The sequence below is a fragment of the Atractosteus spatula genome, chromosome 13 (genome assembly GCF_055471065.1).
Source record: "Atractosteus spatula isolate fAtrSpa1 chromosome 13, fAtrSpa1.hap1, whole genome shotgun sequence".
In the NCBI taxonomy this organism is placed as follows: domain Eukaryota; kingdom Metazoa; phylum Chordata; class Actinopteri; order Semionotiformes; family Lepisosteidae; genus Atractosteus; species Atractosteus spatula.
The window spans coordinates 36,092,197-36,114,756 of NC_142718.1; the positions used below are offsets into that span (position 1 = coordinate 36,092,197).

A 22,560-nucleotide genomic window follows, 5' to 3' on the forward strand; every position below is an offset into this window, starting at 1 on the left:
CGTTTTTAAAAGTTGCCAGATGCTCATGATTTAAAGACAACCCGGCCTGGGAGGGGCAGAGCAGTCCAGTCGGAGAGAGACAGTCGGGGGGAAAACAGCGTGCTGCATAGCCAGTGTCTGAAAGCCATGGCAAAGTACAGAGGATCACAAGCCAGGAGAGAAGCAGAACTCGAAGGGAGTCCTTGCCTTTGTGAGTTGCGCAGGGTCTATTTCAAGTCCTGTAAGATTTGCAAGGTTATTGTCGTGGTGCAAAAGCACTCAACTGCGACATACAGTAAATGCAGAAAAGAAGGGCGTCGAGCTGGGATTTAACAGACGCTGTGAGATTCATCTCGTGCTTCCGAAGCACAAATTGGTTTCTCTGTGTCCGTCTGTGTGAAAGGGATTTTGACTTCACCCTGCTCCAGAAGAGACCAGGTGCATTGTCACGGGTCCCTGTGTGCACATTACAGGAAACAGTGCTGCAGTTTAATGGGGCCAGGAAATGTCCTGCGTTTTAAATAGGAAATGTATTGATGACAACTGTATTGCTGTAACTGTAGCCTTCTCAAGGTTCTGCTGGCAGCAACAGTCTTAACTATTTTAGTGTTACATAAGTGTTTAATTATTTATTGGAATCCCAGTTTCATGACACAGGCAGTGGGCCTGTGCTGAGTTGTTCTCCTTTTGGCTTTTTTCCCCCCCTGTATCGCTTGTTTGTGCCTTTGTCTCCACTCACGGGAACGCGTTCCAGGTGAGCAAAGCACTGCCGTCAGAACTTGAATGTCACAGTTTAGTGATTCATGGCGGCGGCTCAACAGCGGTCTGACCCCTGTGGCTGCCGGTCTGATATCAAAGATCAGGGGGAAACAGCCGGGTCTCCCTGCGGATCTCTCCGGCTGCTAACTAAAAGCCCAGCCCTCAGTGCCAGAGTGAAGCTGTCGGGAGGAGAGACCGATCCTTCCTTTATTACTCCCTGCGCAGATGATACGTCTGCACCAGCACCACTAGCACACTCTCCGGCATCAGATACAAATACTGTAGGTTTGCAAGTGAGAGATAAACACTTTCTCTTCTGTATATTGTAGGATAATCAGAGGATTGTTGCTTTAGGTACTCTACCTGTTCTTAGCAATTAAGCTGTGCAAGGTGGCATCCCTTTTTTGCCACAGTGATGGATCTCTTCTCCTGTAGTGTTGAGATGCAGTGGACCCTGTCCTACAGCTACATGCTGGAGATATTGTCTGCCGTCTTCATCCTTGAATCTAATGCAGTAACCTGCATGCTTTGCAGCAGTGCTCATTCCCATTTGGCTGAATGAAGCCCTTGTAAGTAGAAGATAAAAAGTAGAAAAGGGAAGCAGCCTTCTCCTGGGTAGTAGATGAGCAAGACCCATGACTTTAAGAAGAGTCAAGGACGATTTTGTTAAATGCTTTTGCAGGACAGCGACTGCATTTCTGCCAGATGGCTTTTGTACTCTTTTAATGGGGTATTTCCTCATGTAGTGTTTATTGCACTGGCACAAACTCTGGATGATTTTAAAAACGTGCACGAAAAGAGCATCTGTACTTTAGCTGCACTTAGACTGGACCTTTACGAATTGATCGGAGACTGCACAACCCACTTCTGTTTTTTTTACCCCAGAGCTTTGCAAAGCAGTGACCCAGAGTCGTCATTTTAACATACACCCCTCCACTTTGGTGATAACGCTTTATTTTTAGGATGGCGTGTGGATGCTCTCCCGAACAGGAGTATTTTGAAGTGAATGTTGGTATCTGTGAAGATCAGCCTTCTATATGCGCCTGACTGAACATACAGCATACAGCTTTGAGCTCAGGGCGGGGGGAGGGGGGGGTGCAGACTGTACTTAAAGCTGAAGTCAATCAAAAGCTGCCATTAAGAGATAACCCTGTCTGCAGGGAAGTGGCTGGGAGATTTACCAGTTGCTGTTCTAAACCCAGAGGCCCTGGGGGACTCAGGCGGGCTGAGGAGGTGTGCCTTTTGGATTTGGAGAGACAGTGCAGAGGTCTTTCATCTCTGAACTAGTGCAACTTGGATGGCATACGGATATTACAATTTTCCCCCCCAACAGAGAATTATTAAAACATAATAGCTGGATATGCAGAGATTTATTTTAAATACTGCCTGTGACTGTTAATACTACAGGACACAAGTCTTTACACCAAGTCTTGTGGGAGCCAGGAACAAGCTACCCAGTCATGACACCCTGGCTTCCTTAAGGCAACAGCTGGATCAATCAGCTACTGGCAACCGTCAAGCTAGATGGTCCCGATAGACATGGTTTTTATGTGGTTTCAAAAATCACTCGCTGCCTGAAAATCACCCTTCTCATGGGCTGTGCTGGCACTTGTGAAATTTTCTTCCGTTTGTATTCCTTATCCTTCAAAATACTGATATGCAACAGCACAGTGAAGGGGCAGTGTCTCCCCCTCCTACACCCCGTGCTGTCAAAGCTCTTGACGTAACTTCTTGTCCTTTTGCAGCTCATCACTTCATCTCGGTGACGGCGTGCGACGAGGCCTTCTACGTGCACGCCATCGAGGAGCACTGCCTGGCCAAGTTCAGGTTCGACATGGAGGCCCTGGACCCGGGCTACTGGTGCAACTGGGAGGACACTGTGGAGTAAGAGACCTGCACTGGCCACCTACCAGGGGCACTTTCAGAATAAGCTTTGCAGGACTGTCACGTGCATCTCTCTTGATCTTCTTGTATTTATTTAATTTTCGTACTTCTTTAACTGGAGGTGATTATAAATTGCAGGAACTTCCCTATAGTCTGGACCATTTGTTTTCCTTTGTACTGGTTTGGGTTTAGGAAATGAGCCTACGTCTACGGTTTGCCCAGCTGCATTTGTTGTTAATTGGATGCAAATGATGGGAGCATTGTGGACTGTCTTTGCTCTCTAGCTTTCTTCTCTGAGCTCCCTTTCTGTCTTGCAGAGGCTAAGGTCGATAGGTGACTTTGCATTATAGGTGACTTTGCATTAATGTTTTTATCACCACCCTTCAAACCAGCTGCGCCCTTGTACGCCGAACATGCTGGGTGAGCACTGCGAGTCTGGCCAGCTGGGTAACAGTGGAGAACAGCAGGAAACGGTGGATGGCCAGTGAACCAGAGGAAGACTGGAATTACAGATTGTGATGGTTAATCGACTGTGCGCATTAATTGATGTGGGTGTTGTGTTCTTAGTGTCCCTGCCGTGCCATTGAGTAGAGACCAATGCTAAAGAGATTTAATGCTTAGGTACAGGTTGTTACTCAGAGACCTGGCTAGTAAAACATTAAACACACTAAACCAGTTCATCCTGGATTCTTTCAGCTCTGGGCTGGGCAGAGGTCTGGACAAACAAGTCCTTATTGTTTCTTTGGAAAAGATGATAGCAATAATAGCACAGGGTTCTTGAGCTCATTCCAGAGAGGACAAGTGAAAAAGCAAAAGCAATTTTCCCTGGGCCATTTCCTCCCCACACACACTGCCCTTCCTGATTCTTGAATTTTTCCCTTTGAAACCTCCACCTTTTCAGCCTTTCATGCCAATAAAAGAAAGCGCGGATCTGGTCTACAACCTCATGGGCTGTTGCCAAAAGCACGCTGTGCGTCATGAAGCATACAGTAATTGCACGTCTGTCTGTGTGCTATTGCACATATACAGTATGTCAGGGCAAAGAGAGAGGCCAGTGGACTGCTTTTCGGTTCTCATCTGCAGTGTTCTGATTACATCTCAGGAGTAATGGAGAGAGCAGAAAACTTTTCAGCGCAGTTGTTCTCCCAGGAGAGAAAGTAATTTTAGACCATTCCGATTATTTGAAAGAATTCCCATTCCGAGCTGTAGTTGTCCGCTGTGTCTTCATCAACGGGGGCGAACATGGAACAGTGCTGACATGGGCAGCTCCAATCGCAGTAAGAGCAGCCTGAACGAACAGAAACATGTGTTTTTAGCACAGCACCCTCCTTTTACCTGCAGCTTTGTTCACGGACATTTAAAGGGTACCTGAGCGAACCGAAACCCGACTTCCGACCTCTACAGGCAATTTTACTGGGCTGGAACAAATGCACCTAATCTACTTAATACAGAGCTCTGTTTTTCCACAGAAACCGCCTGCCTGTTTTGACATGCAAAGTTCTATTTTTGTACAGGCAGGGCTGTCTCTCCCCCCCCCCCCCCCACTGACACAACACCCAGACAACATCCTGCAGCGTGTGCTCCCTGAGTCTGCCCCCCCACTGCTCTCCTCCAGGAGGTGCCACTAGGGTTCGCCCATTTGCTGCCCTTTCTGTGACTCTCTGAATGCTGGCGGCCACATGGGCTCGTGAGGGCTTGGCTTTTGCCAAACGTCAAAATTTGTCAAGAGGCACGGCAGGCAAGAGAATATTTTTAAAGTGCTTGACAAAATGGGGAAACCTTCTTTTTTAAAACTGGCTTCTGCTTAGTTTGTATTTTTTTTTTGTTGGCAGCTCTGTTGAGATGCAGTATAATGAAGAGGCTGCTAAGGGCTGAGAACGTCTTCTGATGTAGGCGCCAGTTTGAGCTGGAAACCTCAACAGTGAGAAGAGCGCAAGCTGAGACGTGTTGGAGCGGTGTGCTCAGAAATAAGAAGCAGCTTGTGCAGAGAGACCCCAGTCAGATTCTTGTCGGGCCTGTGCTCTGTGTCAGACGTGTGCCCTAGGGGTTTTTCCCCGTTTCCAAGACGTCAGCACTGTTCGTGTTCGAATGGAACCTGCTTGGCGCGGTCGTCTTTGCGTCAGGAGGGCGGTGGTTTGAACAGGCCAGTGCTGTGTTCCCCAGCAGGCCGAGCGGCCTCAGGGGCGTGCGGTGACAGCAGCAGCCTGACCCGCGTGGCGGCTTGGTGTTTCTGTGAGGTACCGTGTCGCACTCCGAAACTGTTCTCCTCCCCCTCCCCACGAACGTACAGTACAGTCCCATCTGTTTATTCTGGGAACCAACAGGCCTCCCCCACCTCAGAGCCTGTGCTGCAGAGAGGACGCCTGGTCACTTCCTCATTCCTGGGGCCCTGGCCCCTGGGTTTGCTGGTGCTGCTGCCCAAGACAAAGAGGCCGTCTGCAGTCTTTGACCTCCAGAACTCCCACAGACTCTGAACAACCCGTCTGACTTCATACTGCAAGAAATAAAAGATGTTACAGATGAGAGGAGGCCTTTTGCATTTGGTAGTTTGTAGTTAATGCATCCAGCCATTAAAGTAGCCAGGTTACTGACTTTAACAACATGGCTGGGCGGCTTGTTCCAGACCCCTACAACCCTTTGGGTAAAGAAGTGTCTCCTGTTCTTAGCTTCTCACGTAGTTCCCAGTTGTGCCCTCTGGTTCATGTTTCACTGCTCATTCAGATGAAATCTGCTGGGTTGAATTTGTTAGTGTCTTTGAGGATTTTGAATAGTTGTATCAGGTTCCCTTCTCTGCCCAAGACTAGAAAGATTCAGTTTCTTATCAGTGTGGGACTTAAGCCCTGAAATGTACAGTGTCTGGTGGGTTGACTGTGAACTGATAGCAGAGCGGTGTCTTTTCATGGTGACATGGTGATAACATGCTGACCACAATTGCACACGGGACTCTAAATGAAGCCTGGCTAGTATGTTAGCTGTTCATTTTTAACAGAACATCCACTTACTTAAATTCTCTGCTTAACTTAGCTATATACTGTATACCAGCATTTTGTTTGCCTTTTTAATTGCTCCCCCATATTGTGTAGAATATGGAAATATGTCAATCTAAACACCTCAGTCTTTTTCATAAGTCGCCCCTTCGAGCTCAGCTTCTCCAATTTGGTATTTATACTTTGTTTTTACTACCTGCGTGCAAAACCCTGCACTCGTCTACATTAAAGGTCATCTGGCTGGATGTTGGCGAAGTTGTGAATTTTATGTAATCTTTTTGAATGCTGTTGTTTATATGTAGCATTTTATCTTGGCAATCATTCTGAGCAGTATTTGGATAAAAAACTGTTTGTTTTCCCCCAAAATAAAACAAAAACATAAAACCTCCCAACAGGGTGGATCTTGCATAGCAGTTTGATCCATTTCATGTCTGGCCTTGTGCAAATATCCTTAGTCTCTGTCCTTTCTTGTTGGTCCAGGAGGGCACTCCTTGTGTCTGGACTCCAGAGTGCGCAGGGACAGCAGCCCTGTGTCATGACACTGTTCTGTAAGCAGACACCACTGACGCTGGCCAGGGCAGACATGGGGGACCATCTGTCTCTGATTGCAGAGAGGCGGACAAGATATCAGGCTCTCAGCACTCAGAGTCACCTTTTATCTGCCTTGATCAATTCTGGTGACAGGGATATCCAGAGCTGTTTTGCAATACAGCACCCAGCAGGCACAAACACAGTCCTATCCGGTAGTTTGGGTATCTTCAGTATGCGGTATGGAGGAGCTCATGCGTAAGGCTAATGGTTTTACTACAATTGCAGGAGAGCTTTACACTCTCAGCAGGGTTGTGGGAGCCTGGAACAAGCTAGTTCCTTTCCGTAAGGAGCTGTATACGATTTTTCGAGCGATTGGCTGCTTAAAACCCCACAGGCTCTCATTTTATTAACTTCATGTTCTAACTTTCTGCCTGGGTCTTGCATTCCGGCGTATGAGTAAACACTCTTTCATGACACCGGCTGGGCACCTAACCCGAATTCTCACTTTTGCTCTTGATGGAAAATATTGTGCCGGAAAATGTCAGTTCCAAGGACATAAAAAGAAATGCCACTGTTAATCTCAGTTTCCCACGAAACCTTAGAACTACTACTTAGAACTACTTTCACAAACCATGATTATGTGTGCCAGCAAGAATATTAACCCAAAGATGTTTCACATTTCAGGTCTTATAGGATGAAACTGGAGGAATCAAAGATTTTGTTTGGCTTTGCCACGCTCACCTTGCGTTTCTTTCGGGCGCTCTGCTTTTCTTCCGTAGATTAAAGGCCTACTAGTACGTGAATTGGGTTCTCAGAAAACGAGCCCTGGTGCGAGTGTGTGCACTTCTGTGCGGTGCAGGCGTCCCGTTCAGGGTGATCCTGCCTTGTGCCCATTGCTTGCTGGGATAGGCGCCGGCTCCCCCTGCAACCCTGTATTGAATAAAGCAGTTAGAGTTAGAAATTGAATGGATGGATGAAAAAGTAGCTCAAATTTCCATTACAGACAGGTTAAAAATGTTTTCACGCCTAATCTGACGACCTTTGACTGGCATGGTGACGTGGCGGTGCTGAGTGACCTGCAGAGGCCTCAGATCTCCATGATCCCAGGTTTGATCCTGGTTTGGAATTGTCTGTCTGTGTGGAGTTTGCATGTTGTTCTGCAATTGCAGGTTTTACCTAAGACATGTCGGTGAGATTCTGCTTCTCTGTGGTTCTGTTACAGATTGGCCTCAAGTACAGGGAGGGCAGCAGTATTCTCTTAATCCCGCCTGGTGCTCTGTGATTTCAAGATTCAGTTTTCACAGAATTTGTCCGGGATAATCGGCTGAGAACGGCTGGATGAGTGATGATATCTCGTAACATTGTGTCATCAGTGTAATTGAAAGAAACCACCACAACATAGCGGTGCCTTAAACTCGGCTTCAGCTCATATCTCCTAGCAGCTGGAGAAACAGTACAAGAAGTTCAGCCCTCTGTTATTGAGACTTTATCTCACTGTGGCCTTGACTGGTCTCGTACATTTATGAGAATGTGAGTCAGTGCCCACAGGAGCACTGGGACAAAAGAGGTTGTGCAATCTGAGGTGCATTCTGAGTGTAATAATGGCAATAATAGAGTTGATTTTTCTTTCATCTGTGCGTGTCACTGCTATCTGACCTCCTTCTCAGAGCACACACATACAGAACAGAGCAGAACCCCAGCGCCACAAAAACAGCTCGCATTAGCATACTGGCGCACAGCACAGTGCTTCCCCGAGGTGCAGCCACATCTTTAATCCAAAAGCAATTGGATTTTCGCCTAAACCATCAAGCGGTTTTTGTTCTCTTGCGCGTTTTCCTCATATTTAGTCATTCAGATTTTAAGCATCATCTTTAAGCACCATTTTCACGGCGGTTCAAGAGAGATGTTAGTGTAGAGAGGTGACTGCCTGCCAGCAACTCGCAAGGCCCTGGCTGCCGGAATCCTGTTTGCGTTGCTTACCTGTGGTTGGGTTTTCTGCGCTCCCTGAACGGCCTTCCCCGTGTTTCCTGTGCCCTCATCGCGGAGTCATGTTGCCTACAGAGTCTGACGTGACACGCAACCTGCTGAGACGCCCTGCGCCCTGCCTGTGCCCATACCTGTGGGTTTCTCGTGCTGCCCGCCCAGCTGCTGTCTTGCAGAGCTCACCTGCTCCCCACCTGTCTTGTCCCCAGTGCAGTCGCCACCTCTGACCCAGCCAATCTCCAAGATCCTCCCGTGGGGACAAGAGATCTTCCCTGCAGCCTCTGTTTGGTGTTGGGAGAAAGGTTGCTCTTCTTTGTAGTGCCTCCCTCAGCACTGCACGTAAGGACTAGTTACAAACGAGAGGTCATTTGACCCATCTTACCTGTCTGGTCATTTGTAGCTAATTGATCTGTGAATCCGATCCAGCTGTCTCTTGATGAAAGCCGGCCAATTGGCTTCAACTACACAACTTGGCTGCTTGTTCCCCACTCTCACCACCCTTTGTGTAAAGATGCCCCTCCTGCTCTGTGTTTTTTAGGCTGGGCAGAGGTGGCTTAAGGCATGGAGGGATCTCTGTCGAAGCCAAACCAGACTGCTTCTCTCATTTCTTGAGCAGCTTCTTCATGATCCCCTATTAACTTCACTCCTGGGGCTAATTCCATGCAGTTCATCTTTGATTAAGTTAATGAAATACTGTGGGGCTACCTGGCACTCCAGTTGCGTATGGAAGTGTTGTCGCCCTCATGTGGTTTGTGTAGGCCAGCCTGCCACAGTTAGGAGTTGCACAGATACAGTATTGCACAGTACATATTCTCTGTCATAAAGGCATATAGCTGCCTACAAGCCTGCGCCTTGCAAGACAGTTCCACTGCCCAAGGCTGCTGATATTGACTGGCTGGACGAAAGGCAGAGGGGAAAATCAGAAGATGTTTCTGCTGCCCAAGTTCTATGAAATGGCAAGTGCTAATTAATATCCCTACGCACAATGCCCATCTTTCCATCCCGCCGCATGCATGTAGAAATCAACTGAAGGAATTGTGTTTAGAGATCTTGGAAATCCAAGGTAGAAGTGTGTGTGTGAGTCCTTGGCTGTTGTGGGGCTTCTTTTCACTGTCTGCAGCAAAGGTGCGCTAAAAAGCTTTCCTTGCTCTAATGGCATTGCTGCTCTGTAGATAGGGACTCAGCAGTGGGGCACCTCCAGAGCACAGATCCTGGGAAGATGATCAGCTGCTGAAAGCTGTGAATGTACAGCAGCAGGTGTCCGAGGTGGCTTTTCCTCACATCTTCTGGGCACTCCTGCTTGCTTGCCTGACCAATCCAGATTCCTCCCTCACGTTGTCTCACTTTTGCGGTTTGGCAACTGCTATTCCTGCTGCATGCAGCCATTAATGGGGCAGGGGGACACGCATTGTCTCCATTTCTAACCAGTTCCTATCTCTCAAAAACAGGAAGATGCGATTGAGTGTTGGTTTAGTTTTAAACAGGCTGTGCTGCAGACTGAGAGCTGTGAAGTGATAACAGGGCATTGGAACACAAGAGGGTTTCTAAATGAGAGGCGGCTGTCCAGCCCATGTAGCCCTTTTCTTGGCTCATCAGGCTGTTTCTTGAAGGAAAGCAGCGTATTGGCTTTGACAACACGGCTGGGTAGATTGCTCCACACTCCCACTCCAATTTGTGTAACAAAGTACCGTGCTGTAAAATACTGTAATGCACTTCCACATAGATTCCCCTTGTGCCCCTTGGTTTGTGCTTGGTTGTTGGTCCTCAACAAGCCTGCTGGGTTGACTGTGTCAGTGATTTTAATAAAGGACCTGAGTCTTTTTAGTCTTGAACAGTGCAGACTATGAAGGAGACCCGATTCAGGTATTTTAGCCTGTTGGTGTATGTCATGCCTTCAAGCCCGGGAATGTAGCTGGACTATTGCCACTGTCCTTAAGTAGTGTTCAGACGGGCAGGGTCTGCTGTGGAATCAGCATGCGTTTCTTTGCAGTGAACACACCTACAGTATGTGTCTTAAGTGCTTGTGCTTAACAGCTCGTGAAGAACAAGGTGTCTCAGGTCCCCTGTGCTGAAGCGTGAAAACAGTGATTTAAATATTTATGCTGAGCATTGAGAGTCCCTGAATCAAGTAATCCTGTCAGCCCCTTTAATAATGCATAGTGTTGTGGAAAGATAATAAGTAGTTAAGTGCACGCAGGCAGTTTTTTTATTTTGGTGACTTAATCCATGGAGCTCATTGTTAAAATGGCACTTTCTCCAGTGAGACTGTACTATGTGTCTCACTCAGGACTGTTGTCATGAAGTGTTACCCTCTGCAACAATGCTCTGACACTTTGTTGAAAAGGGAAACGTGTTTGAAAATCAATAACAAACATTAAAATTGTCTACAAGGGCGGTTCATTTAGCATCCTGAAGGAATTATCTAAAAGGTAATTGCGTTTTTTGTCTTATAAAACACAGGAGCAAATGTAGTAGGCGTTGAATGTGGCCTGCGTGCTGGTTGGTGTTCTGTATTGGCAAGAAGCGCTTGAATTCTGGGGAGGGTTGGCATCCCCAGGGCCTGTAACAAACCGGGAAATCTTTTTCCTTTTCGTCTTTTCTTTCTCTGACTCGGAGTGAGGGTGTGCCTGGAGTGGAAAGTGGGGTTTTCACACTGGTAAGAGACGTTTTTCTGGCTGTTCCCATCCTGCCTGGATGCGCCCTTTCCCTGGACAGCTGTTCAGCTCCGTCCACCTCGCTGGTCACTTCCAGTATGTGGCCAGAAGGAGGTCTTGTCTAACGAGTGGCTGGAGCCATGACAGTCTTTACCTGCTTTGCCTTTTTTAGATCGAGTTTTTACCTCCCTGTGATCGGACACCCCCCACCCCATCTCCGCCACCCGGGGCAGAGAGACGAGACGGTACAAAATGTCTTTCATGTTGCCGGTTTCACTGATGTGTCGGAGTTTTAAGGAAAAACCCCGCAGCTCAAGATGACCAGCTGCTGGGTGCCGTGCTGTGCCGTGCTGTGCCGTGCTGTGCCGTGCTGTGCCATGAGGCCTTCCGTGACGCTCCGGGAGCCTGCGAGATAAGCCGGAACGCTATTTGGTGGAACTAACAGGGGTGCTGCGCTCTGGGGCCTGGCAGTCAGCGTGCAGGGCTCACACGATGGCCGCGGCTGGGGAAAATGGTTCCGATTATAGCTGTGGGGTCTCAGGCTGCTGTCACCAGGGATTCTCTTCATGCTCCGAAACGAACACTAAAGAAACAGACTGGTGTCAACTGAAAGTGTCAAGTGTAGGGAGTGCGCAGGTATAGTGGGCTGGGTGTTCTCAGAATTGTCTGTGTAATAATAATAATAATAATAATAATAATTGACTTTAATCCCGTGACTGCTGACTGCACGGGAGCTCCACGGGCTTCTGAAGAAACAGAAGGAGTGTTGTTACTTGATATACAGAGACATGTGCACACTCCTCCACGCGGGGAGACAGCTGGATTACACAGTACAGCCTCTTCGGCACAGAAGCCCTCCTATTCTTTTTCTTTCTAAGGATTGATCAAATTGTGAAACCTCAGGGCGTTTGAATTCCGTTTCATTTTTCATTGCCCTGACTGCATCAGCGCGCCCTTGAAACGCTTAGCTGGAACTGAGAAAAAGAAAGGCATGGTAGGCATACTATCGTGACCAGATTATAACTGCAAGCCAGCTGAGTACCAGCCGCTGTTTCGAACGGTCTAGCACACGCAATGAAGTTTGACACGGCTTTGTGTTCACAGGAGGCCTGAGGTGAGACAGCGTACGTATCGATGTTTGAGTCAGCCTGAGCTAGAGACCCCATGTCTTCAAGTTACTCGCTCATCTCTCTCTTTCTCCAGAGTCCCCAGGCAGGGTTCTGTTTAATGATCTGACTAATTACTGCCGTTTTTCACGGGAAAGCCAACGTTCCCTTATGTGTTCTGAAAAAGCTAAATTGCTTTTTACTCACTTATGTGGCGCACCCCTTGATGGGAGTGAAACTACTGTAGCCGCAAAGCCGAAATCTGGAAACCAGGATTTGACTCGGCACAGAAAAGGAATGATTATTTAGGATTGGGACAAAGGGCTTTTTTTCCACAGATAGACTCTCAGTCAGCAGAAGTGCATTCGAATATTTTTCTATGGTGCAACGTGACAGGACATCTGATGTGTACATTTGCGCAGGTCAGGCAGCTGATAGTGTTTCAATGTCATTCGATTTTAAGTGATTGGTGTGTGAACTGTTCACATTCCCCAGTATTTTAATAGTAAAATATACTCAGGATATAGGAAGAGAATTGAAGTATTTCAGAGTGCCTAAAAGTAATTAGGAGTTCCTCTGTGCATCAACAAGTACCTGACTGGCTGTGCTGCAGGATGATTTAAATATTCCGGTTGAAAGGGGGTTATCAATCAAACATCAGCTCCTCTGTCACAGCACAGTACAAAAAGCAGGAGAAGCCAATTCTGATACATAACCCCTTTGCCTGTTAGAGCAATATGGAGCAGCATCTTTGACTCAAGTCTTGAGTCGCAGTTGTTTCCTACCTGCAGGAGGAACAGTACTTACTCCATTGCTTCAGTTGTGTGGTTTGTGTTTCATCACACTGCACTGCGGTGTACAAAGGACACTGTGTAAGAAAGCAATGAATTCAATTGAATGCTGAACTGTATTACATTTGGGGGTATTACCAAAGCTACTGTAGCATTGTAATCCAATTGAGCCCAATTTAATTGGTTCATCACTGCAGCCTTTAAATTCTTCTTTTAAATGTTTCTGGGTGCAGCTTGAAAATAAAACGTACAGAGTACCCTACCCTGTTGTGAATGAAACTGCTTAACGATGATCATTTTCCTTTATTTAAACATTTGCGTGCTGCTGAAATTCGATATTACCAAATAAGATTCCTCAGTGATTTTATAAAGCTGCTTTAAATTGCCTCTTGGAATGCTGAAACATGTCTAGCCTAACATCTGTGTAAATACAGTAAATTAGTGTGGGAAATATGTGCTTCATTTTGTTTAGTTTACTTTAAAGCTTAGTGTCTTAAGATAAGACTACTGTAAGCCACTCCTTTGTGTTTTATCATGTTATATCATTTTACCATCATTATTTATTACATTTATCATTATCGCTCTCGTAGGAATCAATAAATAATTACACAGGCTGTCAGGATACCCAGCAGAAGGCAGCCGCTATTAAACATGTAATGGAAGGCAGATCTCTTTTGTGAATTCCTTGCTCATCTTACAATTATATTAAAGCGTAGTTATAATACTGTGGTGGCATACTGCTCAAGATTCTTAGCCATGGAAAAGCGTGCGATTAAGTGCCACTTGTAGTTGTAGTAACGAGTGCACAACTCTTTTTGCAAAGGGGAGTGTGAATGAGCACGAGACTGTCCCCGATGTCTCCATGTCCTGATTTCTCTGTGCACTCAGCTGATCTGCTGGAGCTGTACAAAGTGTTAGTCAAGACAAATCCCCAAGGTGATGACACTGGAAACATCTTGGGTTGCTCAGAAGGAAGCGGTTTAGTGATCTGCAACTTCCAAGTATATAACAGCACATCTTATGTGCCAGGAATTTCCCTGTATCTTTCAGTGCTGCACACCTCACAGGCGGCTCATGGGCCAGAGAGTCTGATGGCATTCGACATGCCAGTAGCGGGATTGTTCTGAGTCTTGTCTGCTTCACCAGTGACTGTGCAGGAGCCTGTGGTGGTGGTGATGGTGGGGATATTCAGTCAATCGGTCATTTTGACAGGTTGTCTCTGCACTGCTGATGTTGGTGCATTAGCAAAGGGGCCGGATTGCCTTGTGCTCCGGAAAGGTTAGTTACCTTTTTAATCAGGGCCAGAATCTGTCCTCTCTACTGCTCTGGTGATGGGCAGCATCGTCATGCTGTGCACACAGCATGTGTCACTGTTCTCCCAGCCGGGGAAACACAGCTGGCTAACACTACAACACTAAAAACTGTCATTCCGATGATACTGAGCTGGGAGACTACAGCTGCCTTAGCACTCAATCAGTGGAAATATTATGCGTTTGATAGATGGAATAATTACGGTCCTTATTTTTCTTTGAATTTTTGGCACCACATTCTGTTTATGTGGTTTTTCTTCCTCTTGAATAGAAAACATGGCAATAAATCCCAGAATGTCATATAAATCATTCGGGGCTCTGATGTATGAGTTTTTAAGACGTACTTAAATGTTGAATTTTTGATGTTGCGATGCCGAGGAAGTTATTTTTCATTTTTCTGACCTCTAGGAAAGTTGTAAGCTAAAATAGGAATAATGGGCCAGTGAGTTTGAAATTCATCTTCTCAGAGCTCTTTGTTTTTGCCGTGATAACTTGATTAATAGCAAAACAACAAAGGGCTTCCTGAAGCTCTGTGCAGCTTGTACTGATGCAGCGGAGAGTAAAACAGATTGGGGTCCCCCGTTTCCAGAGCCCCCACTTTTATGACACCCCCCTGAGCTGCATTGTCATGATGTGATGGTGATGTATGGGGACTGAGGTGGAGCAGTAGGTGCAAGCTCAACCACCCGCAGTGCATTTTCGCAGTGGGCTGACACACTAATAGACCCAGACACCATGGTGCCCTCTCCATGCTGTTAATCATGTACATTAGGGCAGAGAATTTCCAACACTTGCTATGCAGTTTGTGTGGGCTGGCAGTCCGGCACATTTGAATAATGGATGAAAAAAAAAATAATCGGGGCAAAAAAACCAACACATTTCTGTGAAATGTGTGTGACAGCCGGGAGCACTCTGGTCCGCACCGAAACCCTGCCATCAGACCGCAGTCTGCTTGGTTTGAATATTCAAATTGATTGCATTGCAGCGATGGCACAGAGGTCATCTCTGAGGCATATGATGGTTTCCACCTCTGTGAGCGCAAAGAATGCCGCCTGTCCCTTGCCTTAGTTCTTTAACAAGTTTTGGGACTGTTCCATTGTAAGCTGGAGATTCGAAGAATACTTTGCTAATGCACTGATTGTAATGCGTAATGTCTGAGTAATGTAGCACTGTACAACATTATGTTATTCAGCTAAATTTAGTGTTCCCTTCAGATTTGTGCTTTTATTTTGCTGACCCAATGCATGCTGTAGAAGCAAGGTACAGCAGAGGTACATTGTCTCAGATAGTACAAGAGAACGTTCTGAGAAAACCTCTCCTGATTAGTATAAACTAATAGGGTGCAATAACTAATTGTTGCAGAGCATGCCTGCAGCTCTTGGACAAAATGAGACCACCCGGTAAAGCAGAGCTAGCAGAATGTGATTATGATTTATTTTGAATCTGACATTACAAATGTCCACAGTCTGCTGTGTCATGTTACCATTGTGATAAACGAGCAACTGAGTGCTTAATAACAAACAAGCGCCGTCAGAATGTACCAGAAACATTAATCGCTCTCATCAAGCGTCCAGCTTGCACCTGACTTGCGTCTGTAAATGCATTTCAAAATAGCACATTTATTTTTTTGTATTTTTTCCCCATATTGAATCGTTGTATGTTCTTGTTGTTATCACAATAGGATTTCTATATAAAATACATCATTTTGTTGCTGCTTGGGACTACAATTGAATGTGATTCAGAAGTTTCAGACAGGAAAGAAGCATTCACTAAGAAAGCAAAGAAAAACAGGATGAAAGAAGGAATATTTGTGGGCAAGATGAAGACACCAAGTGTATTATTTGCTGATGGAATCTAATTAGGGTGACTCACTGCTTAAAGGTTACATGATATGTTATGTGTGATAAGTGTTTTGCATTCCCTCTGTGACATTTTCATAATAATAATTAATAATTATTAATAAGGTCCCCTTCTCTGCTTCAGTTCCTTCAGCCTATCAGGGATTTCCCTGCAGTCCCAGAATGTATCTGGATGCTCTTCTCTGCTGGATTCCACTGCAGGAACAAACTGACCAAAATTGTGCACAGCATTTTCAATGAGGCTGAAGTAGGACACTGAATTTATATAATTATAAGCAACGCTAATTGGCTTGGCTTTTTCCATCATTTTTCACAAACCTGTTTTCCCTAATAAACCCTTGGTGGAGGGGGTATTTGTGGTTTTCCTGGGTGTCACTGTCATAGGACCACCCTTCATGTCCTGTACTCTGCAGGGTCTGCTCTTCTGCAAGTGCACTGCCTCTTCGGCTTCTCCCCACTCCCAGCCAGACAGGTGACTGCTGCAGGTGAGGGTTAGACTTGGCGCAGGAAACCTGTTGTTGCCTGGTGATTTTTCATTGAAAAATGTTTATAGCCGTTGCTATGGTCCTCCTACGTTCTGCTTAGGTACATCCAAGAGTTTGCATCATCTACATCTCTGGAAATGCTGCCTTTCCTGGCTCTTTCTCCGGTATGTGTAATGCCCTGTAAAAAGCCCTGATTATCTGTTCTCAGGGGGCAGGAGAGGCTTGTTCTCACATTCCAGCACATTCCCTTTTCCAGCTAACTGCAGGAGAGAGGCTGGGATCAAGCCCCGATTCCCAGACTGGCAGGGATCTTAAGAAAACATCCAAAGCAGAGATGACTGGCTGGGTTGCCTTTCTTCCCACAACACCTCTTCTCAACAGGTTCTCACGGCACGGTGTAGCAGAGCTGTGACCCGCAGAGGCACGCTGGCACAGGCGCCAATTCCATGCAGTCTGCCTAGGAAATTCACTCTTCCTGGTGCCCTGTAGGTACAGGAATGGGGATGGTTTGCTTTTGAAGAGCCTTTTTTCAGCAAACAAAGTGTTAAAGAAAACAGGCTCATTCAGATAAGCTTCACGGCAGACTTGGAATGGTACAGAGCAGTGCCACTTGGAAAACTCTTCTTCTTCCTAATCCCCTCTGCAATTAAAACTTTTTTTGGCATTTCTGAAAGTTTGCATTTGAAAGCTTGATGCTTCAAACACTTTACTGTGGATGTTTGACTTTCTGTAAGGGTAAGGCCCTCGGCTGGCTGTATTACTGATGTGCACCAGTCTTACATTAATCAGGGAAAGAAGATTTGGGTTTTAAAGCCTTGGCGATAATACATTTTCCCCCAAATGCATCTGTGTAGAGTGAGAGAGATATACTGTATGTGGTATGGCTGAGCGTTTTCTCCCTTTAAGGAAATTACGAGCTTTGGGCTAAGTGAACTCCAAGCACAGAAGAAACCTATTTATCCTGACTGGCTGTCAGTCCTGTCAGGGGATGGCACTCTCTCTGAAGTCTTATTTGCCAGCGCTTACTAACACACCATCAGATACAGTGAGTCATTGGTGACAGGACACAGGCCCCGTTCCTTACTGGATTCCAGCATGACACACGTGCACCTCTCGGCTCTCAGGCTCACTGGCGTCTTTTCTGCTAGTCTGACGTTAGATGTTTTGGCTTTGATGACCCTGTAGCTGTGACAGAATGGGTTTTCTGTATTTACGTAACAAGAGGTCCTTGTCATCCTAGCACACTGCACTGGAGAGACTCTTCTTGCTATGCAGCAAAACAAAAACCAGAACGTGGCTCAGCAAAAATCGTGACTCAGAGAGACTGGAGGACTGAACTAACTGCTGGTCATCGATTTCTCTTTTGAACTGCTCGCTTGATCAGTACATGGGGGCGGCTCCATGCAAGTGGGAGTAGAGCCGCCCCAGCCATGACCAGGGGTGAGTGTGTGCGATTGCCGATTCACGAATGCATGTGAACGGTCATGGCCGGTCTTGTCATCGGTGGTATTTGGACCGCTTGGCTGGTCCGGACATCCATATCACTTAGATGCATTGCGTAATTTGCTCTTTGGTTAGCACTGGCAAAGCTTGCATCTGTAAAGGGAGATCAGGGCTAGCAGTGCTCTCATGACTTCTTCTTCTGCCCTGTCTGCTCCCCCCGGAGCAGTCAGCTGCCCCATGCCTGTGCTAAGCCACACGGGGGGACCTGCGCCAGTTCACCTAGAACTCCGGCTTGCCTAGAAATCCACAGTGTCTTTGCTTTTCCTCTCTTTCTCTATACTTATCCACTCACCCTCTCCCGTCCCCCCTCTTCCACCAGACTTCTTCTGCCCCGACTCCGTTCTCCCCTGGCAGATCCCATTTCTGCCCCACCCTCGCCCCTCAGGTGCAGAACGAACTTTCCATGCCCTGACCAACTTCAGGCACCGGCTTGACTCATTTCGACAGCCTTGGAAATAGTGGTCCAGAGGGACGATCGCCACCTTCTGGCTCACCACTTATCACAGCAACTGGCTTTTCCACAGAGGTCTCCTGTGCCAGTACTGACCAGACCCAAACCTACACTGGTAGTGCTGCTTGCACAGCCCATGAATTAACTAGCCTGCTATACGGACATAAGAAAGAGCCTGTTTTCCCCAGATTTTATAATCCGTGGATTCATAAAGCTGTGCGGACGTGTGAGGTTATTTTTGGGAAAAAAAAAGAGAGAATTGAAAATCAATTGATATAAACTGTTGGAAGTTCACAAAACATCGTCAAATGCCATCAAAGGGCATCAAATGCCCTTTCCATGTATGCATATCATTACGTTTATTTAGAAGACCGCTAATATAAAATCTGCCCCAGATCTCTTAAATAATCAGAATGGGAATGACACAGGCTCAGGGACTACATGACTTTCTCATTCTTTCTGAAGTGTGTGTTTTTAAAGTTATTAGATTGCTAAACTCAGATTTCCTGGCAGAAGATTTAAAAGATTGCAGAAAAACTATGAAGCCCCGAGGGGATGTGCGCACAGGGAATAATTCCCTGCTGCTCTGTGACCATGCTGTCAGCGCCAAGTCCCGTCTCCTACACAGGTTCTGGGCAGAGCCTGGCGTTCAGCTCTATTTTAAGTCTCCCATTAATATGCATGAGAAGAGACTTGGTGGAAATTTCGAGTGTACGGCTAAGGACTCCTTTCACCCTGTAGACATGTGCCACCCAGAGCTGCCAGCGCCTCTCTCCCATGAGCCTTCAAACGGACGTCTCCCCCTGACAGTCAGTGAACACCGAAGAAGACCCCGGGCCCTGAGAGTCGGGGAGGCTGCAGGATTCCTCTCTCCAAGCCAGAAAACAGCTCTGGAAACAAATAGCCAGGATTTAGCTCTAATCTGCTGCTGGAAGGCTGTATTATGAACCAAGTGAAGTTGGTTTTGGACAGAACTCACTTTCAAAGCGGATTACAGCGCAGTAATCCCGAGAGTGGGCATGAATTCAAAGTAGTTCAAGTAGGCAGCTGCGTCAGCATGCGTAGGCTGTAAAGGAACAGGTAAAGGTTTATTCCACGTTGAAAAGAGAAGAAAGGAAACACAATGTTTCAGCTGTGGAGCCTTCCACAGCGTGGGTATGGAGAAGAAGGCTCCACAGCTGAAATGTTGTTTCCCCTTTCTTCTCCTTTCAGCATTGAATAAACTTTTACTTGTTCCTCCTGAATTCAAAGTGTGGATCCAAGGAGGGTTTGTTCCTCTGCTGGCTGCCGGGTGTAGCAGATTGACGTTGGGGGTTTGCAAGGCGTAGCAGGACGTGATAACCTGTACTATCCGGCGAAAGACACTGGAGTCACAGCCAGCTACACCTCCATTAACTCCAAACTGTGAGAAACAGTTCTCAGTCGGTGTAAAAACACAGGAAGGTCAAATCCTTGAGTGACCAGATGTAACCCAGGAATTAAACTCACATGTGAATGAATAGCTTACTTTCAGTAAACCTTCCAGCAGATTATACACCAGTTTACTTTTTACTTATCCAGCATGAGGAAAGGGTAAGGGTTGTGGCAGCCCTGAGCCTATCCCAGAAGGCACAAGGTGAGGACTGTGTCCTGGATAGGAGACCAGTCCATGGCAGGGCCCACACACGATCACATGGGCCCACACGCGGTCACACATACACGAACACGCTAACCTAATCAGCATGCCTTAAGGGGAAACCTGAAAACAACCCCTGTGCCCCACTTTCAGACTCACCTGAGTCTGACTCGCCTTTATCCACCTAGAAGGCTCTGCAGTCCCGGAATCGAACCCGGGACCCAGGAGCTCTGAGGCAGCCACTCCTCTGAGCTGCCTACATTCCTTTTCATGCTCGTTGTAACTCAATTCTCTCTGCTTAGACCACGTCATGCAAGCCTGTACAAAACCCATTCTAGAGCTGAGCTGCCTCATGGCAATACTGCTGCCGCGGATCATAATTCCAGCCCATTCTGTCATTCGCTCCGTCTGCCTGCTGCAGCCTGGCGTGCGCGCGGCCGTGTCGCCGACTGCCCGCGAGGTGACGAGAGCCCCGATCAGGCAGCGCAGAGCTCATCCTGCTGTGGAAAAAAAGCCCCCCAGCGCCTGTTCGTCCGTCAGTCCAGGGGTTTCCTTGTGTTCAGCGCAGAGCCCCGCTGGAGAAGAAGAATGATACCTGACTCTCCTCCCAGCCTGTTTCCTAATTTACACCACTGTTATAATGAAGAGAGGGGCTCTGAAGGAAATTAAAATTAAAATTAAAAATAATATTAATATTTGTCGTTATTTTAAAGGAATGAGTGGGCAATTCTATATGTAAGATTTGATGCTGATCATTTCACTTTACGTTGTCTCTCATTGACTCTCTCTTTCTCTCATTGGTTTCAAAATGTGAATGTCTGTTTTGTCTTGTTGAGGGGAAATGTGCTGAGCATGGGAAGTTACGGTCTGTTTCCTCTTGAGTGGGGTTTGTGCAAATGAGTCTTATGGTTGCCTGCCGAGGGGTATGAAAACGGAGAGAGCCGACTAGGAAACAGACCAGCATTTGCATGTCCATGAGATCGCCCACGTATTAAAATATATTTTTTGGAAAAAAAATGCTTTTAAAATGATAGTCAAGTATCAACTCTTTGTGTTTGGCGAAACTATTCACAGCATAGTACAGTCCAACAATATCAAAAATATCATCCCAGAGGAATTTTCCAGTCTTCTCCTGAGATTTTCAGAATATCAAAAAACCAAGACTGGGCAAATTCCTGGAAAATGATATTTAATACTGCAGACACTGTTGTACCTTGAGTGAGCTACTTCACCCCAGCTGCTCCAGTCCTCACTACTGTATCAGTGGGGACCAGTGTTGCTGGGGGGGTGATTACTGTGATGGACTGGTGTCCCATCTGGGGGGTGGGGGAAACCACGATCTCTGGCCTGATATGAAAATTACATACTGTATACATACTGTATGTCCAAAATTACATACTGTGGTCTACATATAATGGTATTGGGAGTTACCGCCGTGCATGATGAGATATTTAAATATGCTTGCCATATTCCATCATATGCACATGTAGTTTTTCATTATTTCTTCAACAAGTGCAGGGATCTGATAAGGAATACGATCTGATGTTCTACCCAAAGGAAAGTAAGAGCTACTCCAGAGGTTTCCTCACCTCTGGGGTTTTTATTTTGTGATATACTCTGGAACAGGAGCCGTCCTATAATCTTTTTTTTTATTTCTCTAATTCCTGTGTTAAGGTGTTGACTTTGCGGTCTCTGACAGTGATATTGTAATATTTCTTTGGCCAAACAGATGGTTCCTAGGAATTTCACATTTCAATGTGGAAGTTGATCATGTTCTGTGCTTTTCTGTTAAGAATTGTTTTTCTTATTACCTTATCCTCGTTTTCTGCACTTCCTTTGGGGAATTTAGACTGTCCAAAGTGCCACTCAACTTCTGGCTCAATCAGCAGGAGAGAAATCTTCTCTGAGCAGCACAGGGTGATCCTTTTGCCTCAAAGGTTGCATCAAAAGCTTTAGGGACAGTCCTGAGATCTTCTGGAAAGCCAGGGAAGCTGTCCTTGTCTTTTTTCTTAAGAAGAACGATCCTTGTTTAAACTTGGCTTTTTATGTAAGGAGCAATGTGTGGCTGCATGTGTTGGTGGTGGTTCCTGGTTTATTCTTGGCTGGGGGAAGAACAGTAACAGCTGCTCATGTTCATGTTAATCCTGATCCTGAGAAAATCTTACCTTAATTTTATAATGGTAAGAATAGAGGAAGAGCAGTGTCTACATTTGCCAGATCCATTTAAAGTTAGCTGTAGCAAAACTAAAAATGCTAATTATGAACCAGGAGCCCTGGTTATCAGTTATTCTTGTCAATTGCTGAATGAGATGTCTAACAGAATTCCTGGCAGCAGAACAGAGATGTATTTAGGGCACAATAATCACAATTGTGACACTTCTACTAAGTATCATTAAGAATGATAAAACGCCCTACATCTCCAGGGTTATGAATAAATTTGTCAAATTTGTGGGAGTCTGGAACAAGCTATCCAGCAACATTTTTGAACCCTGGTTTCTTCCAAGAAACTGCTGGATGAGATGCTCAGATTAATTGGCTACTAGCAGATGAGCCTGCTGAACTGAATGTCCTCCTCCTTGTTTGTAAACCTTGAAATTGAAATTTGAATGTAGAGAAAAGTGTGGATTGCATTTTTAAGGCAGGAATGTCATTAGAAAATAAGT

General features: G+C 46.2%; 1 protein-coding gene across 1 annotated transcript in view; it reads left to right on the forward strand.

Annotated features, from left to right (window-relative positions):
- ramp1 (receptor activity modifying protein 1) overlaps window positions 1-22,560 on the forward strand; it is a 40,071-nt gene that overhangs the window by 15,831 nt on the left and 1,680 nt on the right. The window contains exon 3 of the mRNA XM_088931069.1: window positions 2,484-2,622. Coding sequence (XP_088787195.1) covers window positions 2,484-2,622 — 139 coding nt within the window. The remainder of the gene's footprint in view (window positions 1-2,483; window positions 2,623-22,560) is intronic.